Source organism: Poecilia reticulata, unplaced genomic scaffold, assembly GCF_000633615.1.
Source record: "Poecilia reticulata strain Guanapo unplaced genomic scaffold, Guppy_female_1.0+MT scaffold_155, whole genome shotgun sequence".
NCBI lineage: Eukaryota > Metazoa > Chordata > Actinopteri > Cyprinodontiformes > Poeciliidae > Poecilia > Poecilia reticulata.
In genome coordinates, this window is record NW_007615016.1 from 817,012 (window position 1) to 834,209 (window position 17,198).

At 45.5% G+C, this 17,198-nt stretch overlaps 1 protein-coding gene across 1 annotated transcript in view; it reads left to right on the plus strand.

Moving 5' to 3' along the window:
• Window positions 1-17,107, plus strand: part of nsd1b (nuclear receptor binding SET domain protein 1b) — a 24,782-nt gene extending 7,675 nt beyond the window's left edge. The window contains exons 6-24 of the mRNA XM_008401982.2: window positions 32-1,522; window positions 2,223-2,335; window positions 5,905-6,160; window positions 6,892-6,992; window positions 7,396-7,438; window positions 9,524-9,705; window positions 9,785-9,919; window positions 10,001-10,124; window positions 10,559-10,759; window positions 10,832-11,011; window positions 13,336-13,492; window positions 14,255-14,460; window positions 14,543-14,655; window positions 15,276-15,422; window positions 15,519-15,641; window positions 15,707-15,823; window positions 16,222-16,363; window positions 16,437-16,543; window positions 16,621-17,107. Of these exons, the coding sequence (XP_008400204.1) occupies window positions 32-1,522; window positions 2,223-2,335; window positions 5,905-6,160; window positions 6,892-6,992; window positions 7,396-7,438; window positions 9,524-9,705; window positions 9,785-9,919; window positions 10,001-10,124; window positions 10,559-10,759; window positions 10,832-11,011; window positions 13,336-13,492; window positions 14,255-14,460; window positions 14,543-14,655; window positions 15,276-15,422; window positions 15,519-15,641; window positions 15,707-15,823; window positions 16,222-16,363; window positions 16,437-16,543; window positions 16,621-17,025 (4,343 nt within the window). The 3' untranslated portion in view covers window positions 17,026-17,107. The remainder of the gene's footprint in view (window positions 1-31; window positions 1,523-2,222; window positions 2,336-5,904; window positions 6,161-6,891; window positions 6,993-7,395; window positions 7,439-9,523; window positions 9,706-9,784; window positions 9,920-10,000; window positions 10,125-10,558; window positions 10,760-10,831; window positions 11,012-13,335; window positions 13,493-14,254; window positions 14,461-14,542; window positions 14,656-15,275; window positions 15,423-15,518; window positions 15,642-15,706; window positions 15,824-16,221; window positions 16,364-16,436; window positions 16,544-16,620) is intronic.
• Window positions 17,108-17,198: the final 91 nt, after the last annotated feature.

The window sequence follows — 17,198 nt, forward strand, 5'->3', positions numbered from 1 at the left end:
GAACACAACGCCAAGAAACACGAACACAAGACACCCGAACACAACACTCCCACGCCCAGAAACAACACTCTCACTTCCACAAAACCTTCTGATGCGTTGAGCAGCCCAGAAGTAGAACGTATCCCAGCGTCAAACGTTAGTCTAGAAAGTATCACCACCTTGTTGTGCAATGAATCAGACAGATTAGAATGTAAAGACATTTCTGTTTGCAGTCAAACAAAGACATCGTCTGACCAGCCAGGCAGCTCAGAGGAAAACACTTCATCTACTAAAACTGCAGCTTCTCCAACAGGAAGTCCTCACCTCCCTGAAAGTCAATCTGCTCCAAAATCCAGAAAAGCTGTTCACAGATTGAAGCAGGCTAAAGAAATTCAGAAAGTCCTGAAAGAGCAGCCGGCGCATCTTCCAGCAAGCAGTCGGCTGATGACCAGAGCGCTGAAGGCCTTGCAGCTTGTTGACCAGAGGAAGCGTAGAAAAGCCCGGCAGGAGATTGAGCAAACTAAGCTGAGCAAACCTCTGGACACAGTTCAGGATTCTGCTGAGCCCAAATTTGATATTTGCACTAATTTAAAACTTGCAAAATCTACTCACATTGACAATGGAGACTGCTTTTCTAGATGTAGCTCCCCTTCCATACTGTTCTCTGATTCAGGTGATTTTGAAGCTGATGTTAAAAGTGAGGATGAAGACCTTTCAGTTTCTTCAACTCCGCCAATGGACTTCATACCCCTTACATCTATAGTTAAGGCAAAGCACAAAGATCTGCCCCCAACAACACAACCTCCATCACCTCAATCACCGTTTTCCTTCATGAAAGCCTTCAAGAATGTCACGGAGGTTTCCTTTCAGTCCTTACCAAACGGCAGCAATGGAAAGCCGGTCTCTTTCAGGCCAGACTCAAAGTACCAGTTTAGCACTTTTCTTATGATGCTGAAGGACTTGCATGACACTAGAGAGCGAGAAGGCACGCCCCTAGAGTTGGAGATTGGGCCACCCAGTGCACATGTGAAGGAGGAGCCGCTGATGATGCCAAACAAGACTCCTCCACTGGAAGGACACGGCCACACATGTGTTCTTGGCAAAGCCGATCCAATCGCAGATAAAAGTGTGATTGGACAGAACGGATGTGGTAAAGGCCAGAAACTCAAGAGGCCCTGTAGCAGAAAGAGTGGCAGCCATTGGTTGAAAGGGAAAACCAATCGCAGAGTGTCTGGACCTGGTTTTCCTGGAGTAAAGTCAGCAACAGGAATCACTTCCTGGCCAACAGCAGATATTACTTCAAAAATACTGGATGTACAAATTGGCAGCAGCTGGATCCAGGCTGGCTGCAGTGGAGACATCAGTGGGCAAGAGGAGCAGCAGAGATGGGAAAGACTGGAGGGCAACCAGCAGGTTGGTGTTCCTCTGGAAAGGAGGGAATGTCTGACACTCATCCTGGAACAACCAACCAGCCTCGGAGACGACAAGATGAACAAGACGGACTTGATTCTTGAAGCTGAGGAACAAGACCAGACTTCAGCCGGTAAGGACAGTCTGACGCACCGTCCTCACAAAAATAACAACAACGGGGAGTTTTTCTGTAGCACAATCCATGTAGCGAAATGTGATAAACCGAACACGAAAACTGACGTCTTCCTGCTATTAGAGCTGAGATAAAACACCTGTAAAGTGGATGAAGGTGGTTATCTGTGCTTTTACTACAGATCAGACTAAAGGCAGAGGAAACATGCAAAACTATTCCAGACTTTGGATGAAGGACCAATGTTCTCCTGTCTGTCAGGCTACATTCACTCTGCAGACTGAAGGGACCAGAAAACCTTTTTTCTTTGCCTTAATGTGATCCGATCTTTTCATGACAGTCTGAACAACACAGATCCGTATCTGACCTTTTGACATGCGACCTGTCTGCACGGGCAGGTGGCATCATCCAGCCGTTTCAGTTAGCCTCAGGTTTCTGTTCTCATCCAGTCAGAGTGGCACCTGGTTGGCTTTCTGCTGCTGTAGCCCATTTCTGTCAAAGTGTGACTGGTTGTCCATTCAGATATGGAATTAGCCAGCAGATCAGTAAACACATCCTGAACGTCTTCCCTTTCTAAAGCTTTTCAGCAAGTCGTCCATATCGAAACTCAAGTTGTTCCTGTGTGATTCACTCATTTACAAGTTAATTACTCAATAAAGTATCTACAGAATGTTCAATGATTTCCTTCTTTTTCTGTTTCCAGAACATAAACGAAAACGGAAACCCAGCAAGAGACTCCTTGAATGGACTGAAGAGTACAACCAGATCTTCTCCCCAAAGAAGAAACCCAGAAAGTCCGTCCAGCTGTTTGGGAAGGTAAAAATGATGCAACGTGAGCCCTGTTCCGTCTCTACAATCAACATCGGCTTCAGTTCATCTGCAATCAGTTTAGGCTCCAGGAATCAAACATCGTTCTCACAAGTAGGGCTGGGCGATAGGAGGAAAATCTAATATCTACATGATATATCATGATGTTTTTAAATAATCTGCAATGTTATCTTAATCTATATTGCATGTAAAATGCATTGATTTTACATGCAATGCATTTTAAATGGATAATTTGTCCATTTGTCTGAATGGACAAATGCATTGCATTTTACATGCTATATAGCATTGCATCAGGTTCATCTAGGTTCGGGTCCACCTAGGTTCTGGTTCAGGTAGGTTCTGGTTCAGCTAGGTTCTGGTTCAGCTAGGTTAGGGTTGAGCTAGGTTCGGGTTCAGCTAGGTTTTAGTTCAGCTAGGTTCTGGTCCAGCTAGGTTCTGGTTGAGCTAGGTTCTGGTCCAGCTAGGTTCTGGTTCAGGTAGGTTCGGGTCCAGCTAGGTTCTGGTTCAGGTAGGTTCGGGTCCAGCTAGGTTCGGGTCGAGCTAGCTTTACAGTTGACGCACCGGGTACTGATGGTCCATCTGAATCCAGGTTTCGAGGTACCGAGTAAAAAGGGGGCGTGTCCGACGAGGCTTGTGTCGTCTTGCTGAAAACCACCTGACTGACAACAAACGAGGCGTCGCATCACCTGGGTCACGTGACTGCTTCATTTTGCGTGTCGGTTTTCAAAATAAAAGCCCGATGAGCCGCGCTGCATCATGGGTTGTTGTCCTTTTGGTCTCGCATCAGGAGGATATTTGTCTTCAGTGGCCAAAATAAAAGGAACATTGACCGACATGGTTGATGTGAGTTGATGATGGTCATCAAATGTAACGTCTGTTTCTGGTTTCCTCAGTTGTAGATCATGTTTTTATGACTTTATATTTTTGTGATTTTATGAACTGCATTGTTGCTGAAATGTGCTACAGAAGTAAAACTTGATTAATTGTCTGAAATGGAGCCAGAAAGAGGAAAATCTGACATCTGGGAATATTTTGAGATGATCTTCACAATAAAATGATTCTTGGATAATAATTAACCCTCCACCTCCCAATTTCCCACATTCTGCAAAGTTCCACTTTATTTGTAGTTTGATTAGCAGAGATATTTCACAGCAGAAACAGATTTAATCCTGTTGCAGAACTAAAATTCAACATGTAGCCAAATATAAGGGATCAGAGCCAATTAGAAATCCAAGACACTAAAACATCAAACGTCTTTATTGTCAAATCCTCTATGATATAAAATAAAACCCAACACAACCACTGACCTTCAACATAAACCAGGATTAGACAAATCATTTTAATAATTAAAACATGACGATTAAATATGGTTTCATTGATTCTCCTGTTACTGAACATGAGTTTGATCAAAACGTTGTGACAATATTGCATTTAGTAGTTTTTGGAAGTTTGATCCACCTGAGTGACCAGGCTGTTAGTTTCACCAGCAGGTGTCACTAGTGAGTCATGAAGCATCGAGTCATGAACCTTTTTAAAAGCAAAAGGTTTTAAAGCTTCATCGCTTCATGAGGCTTCATCTCCATCTCTAGCGCCGGCCTCACACCTCTTACGGTGGCCTCAGCTCCTCGTGCTGCTCTGAATTTCTGGAACCCGTTGCGTTCACACGAACTGGCGGATCTGGAAGTGGTTCTTGCGGAGCAGCTCCCTTGACATTCATGCTCCAACGTAGCATTAACTATAGCCGCCACGCCGCTCTTTTGGCGAGCTTTCTAAAGAACTCGGCCTTCCTTCGCCGGGCACCTGAAACTCCCGCTGCCGCCATGTTGTCAGCGCGGCGCAGCATCCGGCAGAACGGTTTCATGTTGGGGGCTGGTGACGGCCAAATGAAGCTGCCCGGCCCAAAGGCTCGTCACTCGGTGCTCCATTCATTTCTCACTAGTGACACCTGCTGGTGAAACGGTGGCAGCCTGGTCACTCAGTTAGACGCACTTAAAAACATCAGTAAATTCAATGTTGTCACAACGTTTTTGTCAAACTCATGTTTAGTCACAGGAGAGTAGGGCTGTTGTAAACGGTTATTTTAGTAATCGAGTAATCTATAGATTTTTCTTACGATTAATCGAGTAATCGGATAAAAACAATTATGAAATAAAATATTGGTGAATCTTCCATAACACCAGTGTTACTATCGGATATCAACATCAGTCTATTTTTTCCACCTTTGAGCTTCCCTACCAGTTACTGTTTTGGAGCAACACGGGATATTTACGGCTCCTCCGTTCAGAAACTCATCTACCAGCCATGTTCCGCCTCCCGTTTGTTCAGACCGGGATGATATCAGTTTATTGTGCGGTTCGTCCGTAAAGCTGCTCTGACCCTGTAAGCATCAACCCTCAGCCGCCCGCCGTGTTCAGTCTCTCCGCTCACCTGTAGAAATCCTCCTCAGCTTCTTCCCGCCGTTCAACCAGCAGCTCCGGAGCAGAAAGGCTGCCGGACTCCCGGCATCGCGCCGGTCATTTTAAGGATGTTTATTGGTCCCACAAAAACGATGAAAACCCGGAATTATCACCAATCAGTAAAATCCCCGCGGGCCGAACCTGAAGATTGGACGTTATGCCGCTAACACGTAGCTTCCGTCAACAACTCAGAGGCGGAAGTCAGAGCTCCGCGCAACGCAGATAATGTTCCGGCTGAAACACGGTGCGCTAAATGGTAAAACATAAATTAACGAAGCTTCGAGGCAGGTCAATTTTCCTCGAGGAATTTTAATAATCGAGGTTCTCGAATCACTCGAGGAATCGTTTCAGCCCTACAGGAGAGTCAATTAAATCGTATTTAATTGTAAATGTTTTAGTTATTAAGATGATTTGTAGCCAATCCTGGTGTATACTGACTGTCAGCGGCTGATTTGGCAATCAAGACATTAGTTTTAGTGTTTTTAGTGCTTGGGGCAGACAGTATTTTCTCTCTGATCTGATCCCTTATTTTTACTCTTCAGGCCAGAATTTTACTCCTCCAGCAGCTTTAAGTGCCTCTGCTGTGCAGAACTGATACATATTTACTGATCAAAACAATAGTGGACATTTCCAGGAGGTGAGAATTGTGGAGGTGAAGGGGTTAATTATTTTATTTAAGATTATTGTGAGCGATCATCTCAAAATAGATGTCGGACATTTTTCCTCTTCCTGGCTCCATTTCAGTGAAGTTTGTTTGTGTAGCACATTTCAGCAGCAAAGTGCAAAAATATAAAGTCATAAAATCATCAACAATGTAACAAACGTAACATTTTGGCATCATCAGAATCATTAATGCTCATTAATATGCTGGTCGTTTTCATTGCAGCCGCTGCTGAAGACAGACCTTTGACCAAATACAACCCAGGAAGCAGCACGGCTCAAGCTTTTATTTTGAAAACCGACTATCAAAATGAAGCAGTGCTTCTGAAGCCTGACTGCAGATGCCCCACCACTAGGGGGGGCCAGTGATGCAGAGCTTATTACTGAGTGTGGAGTGTTCTGGATACATTGGCAGCCCGACTCAGTCTCTTCTTCCACTAGGCCATTGGATCTGTGGCTGCCCTGTGTGAGCTTTCGGACTTGGGGAAGAACATGGCCGACAGCCCATCGTCCTCCTTGCCTCCTGAAATCCTGACGCCGCCGCCGGAGGAGTTGGCTCCAGCCACGCCTTCAGAAACCCACATTTCCAAAGCAGAGCCGCCATCGACCCAAGAGCTTCCGGTGCTTTCCATCGACTCCTTAACTCCGCCCCCTGAAGCTGAGCCCTCCCTGCCAGACGGCCTAGTCAAAGGCAACAGTAATGTTTTTGCTTTTATGCACTTATTTACGAAATGATGTTTCGCTGAACTCTTTATTCCCTTTAAGTACGTAAAGCGTCACCAGGCAACCGTCAGATAATCTGTCAGCAGGTCAACTTCCTCTCTGCTATGCAACCAATCAGAGCCAGGAGGCAGGGCTTAGCGCTGAGAATCATCCTCATGTACTCATTGCTAAATGTGCTATTGGAGGAGGAACGAAACTGTTCATCTGCTGTTAGCATTGCTATGCTAACTGGCCATAGCGCTACAGGCTATGCTACGTAGCAGAAAGCAGCGCCCAACAAGTTTGTGATTGATTGCACTAAGCCCCGCCTCCTGGCTCTGATTGGTTGTTTCTCGTTAGCACTGGGAGAAAGAAGAGATTGATCGTTTGAACAAAACTCTAAAACTGTTTTTATTAAAGTTACGAACTGCAGCTTTACAGGATTTGATCCAAGTTGAGGTTCTGAGTTATTTCAACCTTTTCCTGCCAACATTGATTCATTTGATCTTTTAATCCATTTAGTTTCAACATTTTATTTCTAAAAGTTGTTTTTTTTATGGCCCATTGTTGGTTGTATTAGCAGAATAAATGTGAATATTATGCAGTTAGTCGGGTTCTTGAATCGAGCTGAATGCTAAAGAAATGAAGCTGCTGCTGCTTTTGTTTGGGTCCAGGGTCCGGTCCCGGTTCTGCTTTTGGTTCTGATGATTTCTGTCTGATTGGCAGAAGTTTCTCCTGTGCTTGAAAAGAAGCGGAAGAGGAAACCCACGCAGAAGATCCTGGCGTATTGCCTGGAGGCCGAGGCGTCGGCCGCCCCGAAGAAGAAGGTGAAGCATCAGTCATGAACCCGGATCCGATCAGAACCGCCTTTAGCTTGGAGGGAGTCCAGGAATGGGAAATTACTCCATATGAACAAACTCTGTTTTCTGTTTGTGTGGTTTTCTGCAGCCAGTTTAATCATTAATCTGATTGTTTTAGAAGACATAAAACGGAACCAGGTCATCATGAAGTGAATAAAACATCAGTGGTGAAAGGAAACGTTTGAATTGCAGAACTTTACCTGAAAAACAAAAGTCAAGTTTCTGTTTCTCTTGATAAATGATTTCAGATAAAATACCAATATTGATATTTCCACTTCCTGACCTGCTGCTTCTTTTAACTCATATTTCTATGTTCATTTTTAATGTGAAAGTCCAGTTTCACGTTCTGACCGTGTTTGTTTCATTCCAGGTTAAAACACTGAGGATGAATTCAAATGCTGGACCTCAGTCAGGTTCGTACGACTCCAGTGATCGAGAATCTAACGGTTCCCAAAGGGGAGGATCCGTTAAACCGGGGTGGGAATTAGCACCGCCTCTGGATAAACAGGTGTAACTGGAGCAGCGCATCTGAGGACGGCTGCCTGGACACAGACTGATGCTCAGATTGTATGTGGGACCTGGCTGTCATCATTTAAAAAATATATCAAAGATCATTTTTATCGACTGAACAGCCCATTGGTTGATTTCATTCACGGACAATGGGCTTATCCAATGAAATCCCTCGGTGCTCCTTGGCCCGCCCCTCTGGTTATAGAGCCATCTCAGCTACTGGGAGTCCGAGAAAAGTGATTGGATACAAAAGCTAAAGCAAAAGCTAAAGATAAAAGCTAAAGCTAAAACTAAAGCAAAAGCTAAAAGCTAAAGCTAAAAGCTAAAGCTAAAAGCTAAAAGCTAAAGCTAAAGCTAAAAACTAAAGCTAAAACTAAAGCAAAAGCTAAAAGCTAAAGCTAAAAAGCAGGTAAGCCAATTCAGAGGAATGTGTCAAACTAACTGATATGCTAATTATCACACAGTGACGTCACATAGGGGATTATTACTACAGTAAAGGCAGGGATGGAGAGGGGGCAAAATACAGGGGGCAAAATACAGGAGGCAGAATACAGGGGGTAAAATACAGGGGGTAGAATACAGGGGGTAAAATACACGGGGTAATGTACAGGGGGTAAAATACAGGGGGTAGAATACAGGGGGTAAAATACGGGGGGTAGAAAAATGAGAGATTTGTCAGGTTTGCTGATCACAGCAATGATTTCGGCTCATCAAATTAATAATCAACATGTTTTAGTAATAAGAATAATTGTGAATTTCAGTAGAAAACACAATAAGTAAAACAGCCGTTGGTATAAATTAAAGTGATTTAAAGTGATTTAAAATGATTTAAAATGATTTAAAATGATTTAAAATKATTTAAAATGATTTAAAGTGATTTAAAGTGATTTAAAATGATTTAAAATGATTTAAAATGATTTAAAATTATTTAAAATGATTTAAAGTGATTTAAAGTGATTTAAAATGATTTAAAATGATTTAAAATGATTTAAAATTATTTAAAATGATTTAAAATGATTTAAAGTGATTTAAAATGATTTAAAGTGATTTAAAATGATTTAAAGTGATTTAAAGTGATTTAAAATGATTTAAAATGATTTAAAATGATTTAAAGTGATTTAAAGTGATTTAAAGTGACACGTCTTCAGTAAATACTATCTGGGTCGTAGCCAAAATGTTCAACAGAGGAAATGATTGTTGGGTCTAGTTAAAGTCTGCTGTTAGTAATTACTAGCAGGGAACGTATTGCAGCTTTGTTACGTTGAATTAGTCTGCACTGTACAAATGTTCAGTAAACTTATTGTCAGGAAATTGGTTTTCATACAGTTAAGAATAAATGTTTGTAATTTGCTGGTTTGGTTTGAAACTGAAACGGTGAAATGGTGAAACGGTGAAATGGTGAAACGGTGAAATGGTGAAACGGTGAAACGGTGAAACGGTGAAATGGTGAAATGGTGAAACGGTGAAACGGTGAAACGGTGAAATGGTGAAATGTCTGAGTTCCCATAAAACATTCATTTCCACCGCTGGTTCAAACTAATTAATATATGAAATATAATATTAGACACAAAGCTGTTCAGATCCGGAGGAGAAGCCGGAGAAAAGGCCATTAAAGCTAATGCTAGTTTTATAAAACGTTATTCATGTTCTAACTGCCTCTGTGTCGTAACAGTTTGGAGTGAGACGATAATCTGACAAGATTCAGTTCCTCAACGGGAAACAATTTAATTCTGTTTATTTCTGTAGCACCAATTCGAATATTGTTGAAAGTTTCAGCTGTAAGGGTAGAGCAGCGAACGCACAGGCCTGATTGACAGCACTAAGCTCCGCCTCCTGGCTCTGATTGGTTGTTTCACTGGGAGATGAAGCTTTTACCACAACGTGGATTCGACTATGAAAACGACTATTTAAAGTTAAATAATTATATTTTTATAAAATATTTTTGACCTCAGAACATCGAATCTCCTAATTGATCGTTTTCTACACAGATTTTTCTCCACCATCTTTAAAAGTGAACCCGCCCTCTGAGCCGCCGCCCTGCACGCCCCTCCCCCCTGTGACCTCTGACCCCCCGGCGGCCCCCAGCCCCCCTGAGCAGGTGGAGCCGCCCCCAGCAGACGCCTTCCAGTCTGACGACGGCAGCTTCCAGGAGGAGGCGCTGGAGTCAGAGGTCAGCCGACAGGAGCTTTAGGAGACCATGGTCCTGTGGTTCAGGACCATCGTCTGAACCACAGGACGTGTTTCTGCAGGATGACAGGTTTCTGCTGGAGAACCGGTTTCCCCCCATGAAGGACGACCTGCTGGGCGACGACGCGCCTCCGCCTGCCAGGAAGATCATCGGCGACCGGGGAGGCCCCGCCTCCATGAAGGAGAACGTCTGCCAGGTGGAGCGATTCGTCAGATGAACTCCTGATGGGTCCTGGTTCTCTTCCTGGTTCTGACCTTCACCTGGTTTTGCTGCTCAGGTGTGTGAGAAGACGGGGGAGCTGCTGCTGTGTGAGGGTCAGTGCTGCGGCGCGTTTCACCTGGCCTGCATCTCTCTGGCCAAGGCGCCGAAAGGGAAGTTCGTCTGCCCAGAATGCAAATCAGGTCAGTTTATTCCTCCTGATGATCCGAAACGGTCAGAACCAGAACCGGCCCATCCAGGCTGTGCTTTCCGATGGGCCAATTTTGCTGTTAGACCAAATTCACCACCGTTTATAGGGACTGCAGGGGGCGCTGTTTTACACCACACTTTACCAAATCCTGAAGAAAGAATGAAGGCAAAAATCGATCATCGTGGTAAGATGTTTACTACTGTGGTGCTCCTTATTGTCCTGCTCATTTATTTTCCTTCAGCTGCTTCATTATGCTGTAAACTCCAACAGCGCCCCCTACAGTCACAGTATACGGTAGTAACCTTCTTCTGGTTGGCCCTGTTCTGGTTGCTATGGGGATTCCTGTCTCCATGGCGACAGGAATAATGGAGGCCCGCAGAGCGCTGCGCCTCACCTGATCGCAGCACTGACTCCTCCCCCCTCCAGGCGTCCACACCTGCTTCGTGTGTAAGAAGCGCAGCGAAGACGTTCGCCGCTGCATGATCCCCGTCTGCGGGAAGTTTTACCACGGAGAGTGCATCGCTAACTACGCCGCCACCGCGCCGGTCCACCGGAGCTTCCGCTGCTCCATCCACGTCTGCCTCACCTGCTTCATCTCCAGCCCCGGCAGCTCGTCCGTCTCCAAAGGTCAGCGGAGTAAAGGTCAGCAGGTCACGCCTGGCCCGCCGCCCCGTTCTCACGGCGCCCGTTGCTCCGCAGGCCGTCTGGTGCGATGCGTTCGCTGCCCCGTTGCTTATCACGCCACCGACCTGTGCATGGCCGCCGGCAGCGTTGTGCTTTCCAACAACAGCATCATCTGCCCCAACCACTTCGCGCCACGTCGCGGCGTCAAGAACCACGAACACGTCAACGTCAGCTGGTGCTTCGTCTGCACCGAAGGTGCGTCGTCCCTTTACATTTTCAATATGAACCCTTTTGCATTATTTCCATCCATCCATCTTCTAACACCTGGTCCCTCAGTGGGGTCAGGAGGTGCTGCTGCCTCTCCAGCTAACGTTCTGGGCGAGAGGCGGGGTCACCTGGACGGGTCACCTGGACGGGTCACCAGTCTGTCGCAGGGCAACACAGAGACACACAATCATGCACACACACACTCACTCACACCTAGGGGCAATTTAGACAGACCAATCAACCTGTCAGTCATGGTTCTGGACTGTGGGAGGAAACCAGAGAACCTGGAGAAAACCCACCATGCAGGGAGAACATGGAGACTCCATGCAGAAAGACCGGGAATCGAACCCAGAACCTTCTTGCTGCAAGGCAACAGCTCTACCCACTGCACCACTGTGCAGCCCCTTTGCATTATTTAATTTTCTTATATCCACGTCTTAGCAACGAGCGTTCCTATTGGCTGCTGTCAGTGGTGGACACACTTACGCTAATGTGCTAACAGCGTAGCTAATTCATCATTTAGCGCTTTGGCTAACTATGAAAACATTCAATCACTTAACTTTTCCTAACTTATCTGAATAAAACTCGACGTCTGAGTTGAAGGTTTTGGTTACTGACTGTCTGCATCCTTCTTGCAGTCAGGTGTTTATATTCATGCTCTTAATTTGAAGTTCATGACGACTTTTTATGCAGCAGCTCCTTTTCCTCTTTTCACTTTCTCTCTTTCTTTTCCAGTAACTTTATTTCAAAGTGTGAAACTCAGATCCAGACTTCACATCAGATTCACTGAATTTATTCTAACACAAAATCAGCCCAGCAGCTTCTGCCTCCGTCCATGAAGCAAATTACAATCAATAACCAGGATCAAACTACAGAGCCATTTCTCCCAGTGAGCAGCCGACAGCTACGGAGGACCAAAACTGACATAACAAATGAAAGAAGAAATAAATATATTGATAAGAATTAAAAGCATAAATATATATTTAGTTTTTCCTTTTTCTTACACATGAGTTTCCGTCAGTAAAAATAGATATTTTGCTTTGTCTTTTTTTGCTTCTCCATTTTCTGCKCGCTGTTTTTCTGCAGCTCCTCATTATGCTAATGAGGAGCTGCCTTCTCTGTCTCCTATTGGCCAATGGAGCTTTGGAACCAACGTCACTGCGTCAGMCGTTGTGGGGCGTTTAGGTCCAGTCGCTCGCGGCCATCTTTACAGGCCACAGACCAAAACAAACTTTATCCCGGTGGTTTTATTGTGTTACCGACTGCAGTGAAGTGAACCTCYGAGSYYTGAGGAGGGAGCYGGAGAACGACTGGCTGAAATTATCRYTCATAAATCRGATCAACYTTSAGCTAAACGCCGCTTTCTCGGCRGATATTGGAAAATCCAACTCGAAACTAACTTCACTGCAGTTGGTAACACAATAAAACCACCGGGATAAAGTTTGTTTTGGTCTGTGGCCTGTAAAGATGGCCGCGAGCGACTGGAGCTRAACAACGTCTGACGCAGTGACGTTGGTTCCAAAGCTCCATTGGCCAATAGCAGAGCTGGACAGCTCTCCTCATTAGCATAACGATGCAGCAGAAAAACTGCAAACGGAAAAACAGCGAGCAGAAAATGGAAATATCTATTTTTCCTGACGGAAACTCGTGTAAGGAAAAGGAAAAACTAAATATTTATTTATGCTTTTATTTCTTATTATGTCGGTTCTGGTCCTCCATAGCAGCTAATAGCTGTAAAATGAAAACATTAACTATCATCAGACTTAAAAACAGGTAAAATTACACATGAAATCTGGAATATGATTATCTTATCTAAAACAAAGGATAAAATACGTCATGGTTGCCATGGTAACCACCAGCTTTTAAAAGCAGCGATAAAATCAGGAGAAAAAACTTTTTGACCAAACAATGAATTTGAAGAACAAAAGAACCAATTTTGACAAACTTCACGACTATAATGTTAAAATAAAACTTGGAAAACAAAACAATTTCAAATGGTTTATAGAACATTTACATATAAATTATGTAAAATAAAAGATTTGTAATCTTTCAAAGGCACATCTAATTTAAATTGAAGTTAGCATTTTAGCATTAGCTTCCACTTAACACTGTATTGGTATATCGCTTTAGCATTAGCGTAGCTAACATTTATGATTAGCGCTTTAGCATCAGCGGAGATGATTTTTATTAATTTATTCTTTAATGCCACTCAGACGTTACTGAAGGACAGATTAAGCTAACAGCCTCGTTGGTGGATCAGTCTGGAACAGTCTCGACCTTTGACCCCCGGCGTGTCTCTGTCCGTCCGGCAGGAGGAAGCCTGCTGTGCTGCGAATCGTGTCCCGCCGCGTTTCACAGAGAGTGTCTGAACATGGAGCTGCCCAAAGGCAGCTGGTTCTGCAACGACTGCAAGGCGGGGAAGAAGCCGCGCTACCAGGACATCCTGTGGGTGAAGGTCGGCCGCTACAGGTCAGAGCCGCTCCACCGCGCCGCCGCGCCGCCGCTCCTGTTTCTGTCCTCTCAGCTTTCATGTGTAAAGACTTTTACACGTTTCTAAGCTTCACCGTTTGTATTTTACATGTTGCTCTCCTTTTGGACCAGACATGATGACGTGTGTATCTGTGAAGGTTTTTATTTGTTTATTTCCTGCCACCGTGGCGACCAGCTCCGTGGGAAGAGCAGCCATCTTGTGATCGGAAGGTTGTAGGTTCGATGCCAGCTTCCTCCTGCCACATGCCCCGGGGCCAGGCGCTGAACCTCAGACCGATCTGCCTGTCGGAGTATGAATGTGTGAGTGTGAATGGCTGAATGTGACGCTGGTGTGAAGCGCTTTGAGTGACTTCCTGGAAGATAAGTGTGTGAAAATACACACACTTTGCTTTCTGCTCCGTCGGTGTTGTTCTTTCTATTAACCAATTATTAAATCAGTTGGCCGCAATTCCAATAACTGATTAATTGATTATTTCAATCAACCGTTTCAGTCTTGATGCTTTTTTCTGTCCAGTCAGTTTTTCTTCTTCTGTTTTTTTGCAGGCAGATCTGACATTTATTCCCAAACTGAGCTGAAGCTTTAAAATGTCTCCTCTGCTGTTGATTGAAGCTTGTATTGTTATATGCAGCTAGCTCCCTTTTGCCCACATCAGGGGTTTGATTGCCTGTAATTCACTGGAAAAGCTGAAACTAAACGATGAAGCGTCAGGATTATTTTCCTGCTTTGCTCTCTGACCCGAGGTGGTGGCCAGCGGAGGTCAGCCATCCCAAAACCATCCCAGAAAACATCCAGCGCATGCGGCACGACGTGGGCGAGTTCCCCGTTCACTTCTTCGGCTCCAACGATTACCTGTGGACCTACCAGGCCCGCGTCTTCCCCTACATGGACGTCGACGCGAACAGCAAAGAGAGGATGGGCAAAGGAGTCGATGCGACGTACAAGAAAGGTGAGGATCATCAAACATTCAGCTGTAATGTTCCTTTAATAGCATCTTCAGGAAGCTGAGTGTGTTTTATTTCCGTTGTCAGCGCTGGAGGAGGCGGCCGTGCGATTTCGTGAGCTTCAGGCAGAGAAGGAGCTTCGGCAGCTTCAGGAGGACAGAAAGAACGACAGGAAGCCGCCGCCGTACAAACACATCAAGGTCTGAAAAGCAGAGTTATGGCGACGGAGTAAAAACACCAGATTCACTGCACTGCAGTATTCACATTTTTATTTTTTTACCTCTGAGTCTCAACAGCTTTTAGAACCACAAAGAGTTTAATAAAAACACCGGAAATAACTTCATGACGCTGATATTTCTCAATACTGAGGCTAAACTCCTCAGTTTTACTGCTATGCTAGTCATTTAGCATGCTAACGCTAGGCTATTGCTCTTGTTTTTGCAATACGTTGCTGCTGTTAGCATACTGATGCTATGTTACTCTGACTGTAGTATGCTAAGCTAACAGATTGTGATAAAATGGAAAACATTGCTTTATTTTATTTTGTGAAAATTTGAAATGAAAAATATGAGAAGAAAAAGAAAACGACAGATATTTAAGTTTTGGAGCAACAGAACCATGAAGTCACTGACAGATGATTTAAACCATTAATCTGTGATTTAAACCATTAATCTGTGATTTAAACCATTAATCAGTGATTTAAACCATTAATCAGTGATTTAAACCATTAATCAGTGATTTAAACCATTAATCTGTGATTTAAATTGCTGATCGATTAGTTTCTAAGAGCTTCTGTAACTCTCGGCGCCGGCCTGTGCAGGTGAATCGTCCGATTGGGAAGGTTCAGATCCTGACTGCTGACCTGTCAGAAATCCCGCGCTGCAACTGCAAGGCGACAGASGAGAGTCCGTGTGGGAACGACTCTGAATGCATCAACCGCATGCTGCTGTACGAGTGCCACCCTCAGGTAGCAGAACCGCCGGCCCATGAATCATTCCACTTCCCTGAGTGGAATTTAAGGCCTGGTGAAAAGTGAAAGGAGTAAATTGGCGCTGCCCTGCAGGTGTGTCCGGCTGGTGAGCGGTGCCTGAACCAGACCTTCACCAAGCGCCAGTACAGCCAGGTGCAGATCTTCCGGACGCTGTCTCGCGGCTGGGGCCTTCGCTGCGCCCACGACATCAAGAAGGTGAGTCCAGTCGAGCGCCGCCGCCGCCAGGGACGTCGATAAATCTCCAGCTGGTTCTTCCTCAGGGTCAGTTTGTGACCGAATACGTTGGGGAGGTGATCGGCGAAGACGAGTGCAGGTCGAGGATCCGACACGCCCAGGAGAACGACATCTGCAACTTCTACATGTTAACTCTGGACAAGGTGCGTCGCGCATCCACCAACAACAAACCTGAACCAGGAGCTTACAGAAAGTCTAACTAACGACACGCTGATCTGATTTCTGCACGGCAGTCTGACAGGAAGTGACACAGGAAGTGACATATGCCAAAGTAAAACAGATCCTGTTTGGAGGAAAAATGCAAACAAAAATCTTTTACTCAGAAAAAAAGCAAAGTTCTGGACGAAACGTTTTCAACAGGGAATGCCGACGTTCCCTGTTTATCCAGCTTCACTCCGTTATGATTCACTTCTAAGCAGTTAGGAGGAAAAACTGACCTGCACATTACCCAGCAGCTTGTTGCTAGGCAACCACAGAGGGAGGCGTAGGTTGATGCCACCAGCCTAGCTTGGCTAACCGTGAGCCTTTCCTCTGGTTTCAGGACAGAATAATCGACGCCGGGCCGAAGGGCAACGAGGCTCGCTTCATGAACCACAGCTGCCAGCCCAACTGTGAGACGCAGAAGTGGACGGTCAGCGGGGACACGCGGGTGGGACTGTTCGCTCTGGTGGACATCGCTGCAGGTCTCTGAACTTCCTGCTTAGGACGGAAATGAAAACGTTCAAAGACCCGGTGTAACGACCGTTCCTCCCCCAGGCGCAGAGCTCACCTTCAACTACAACCTGGAGTGTCTGGGCAACGGGAAGACGGTCTGTAAATGCGGCTCCGCAAACTGCAGCGGCTTCCTGGGCGTGAGGCCAAAGGTGAGGCTCCCGGCCTGAGACCGGCTCCTTCCATGACACGGACAGAAACACACGCTAACCCGACGCCGTCCAAACAGAACAACCCTCCATCCGACGACAAGGGCCGCAAGCTGAGGAGGCGGGGCCACGGCCGGAAGAAGAAGAAGAAGAAGGCGCTGCCGACCAAAGAGAGGGAGGACGAGTGCTTCAGCTGCGGAGACGGAGGACAGATGGTGTCCTGCAAGAAGCCAGGATGTCCCAAAGTCTACCATGCAGACTGCCTGAACCTCACCAAGAGGCCCGCAGGTCAGACTCCTTCGGGACTGGGGGCCAAATCGAGGCCCGCAGGCCAAATCTGGCACGCCCTAGATATTTATGTGGCCTTCAAGACTCAAGATGGCCGCATAAATACAGGTCACCTGTCCTCTATAACAGGACCGGTGACCTGCTGTTGGGCTACAAAACATTCATTACAGTTAAAGCACAAAATCATTAAGGCCTAAGAGAAATGTACTTTCTGTTCCAAATGATTTTTAAGAGTTTATTAATAAAACTGATTAAAGATGTTTCCCTCCTTCAGTCAGTCGACCCGGTTCTACTGGACCCAGAACATCTGCTCCTCCTCCAGCTGCTCTGAGTCAAACCAACCTGTTCCCCTCCTGGCCTGTGGGGGCGC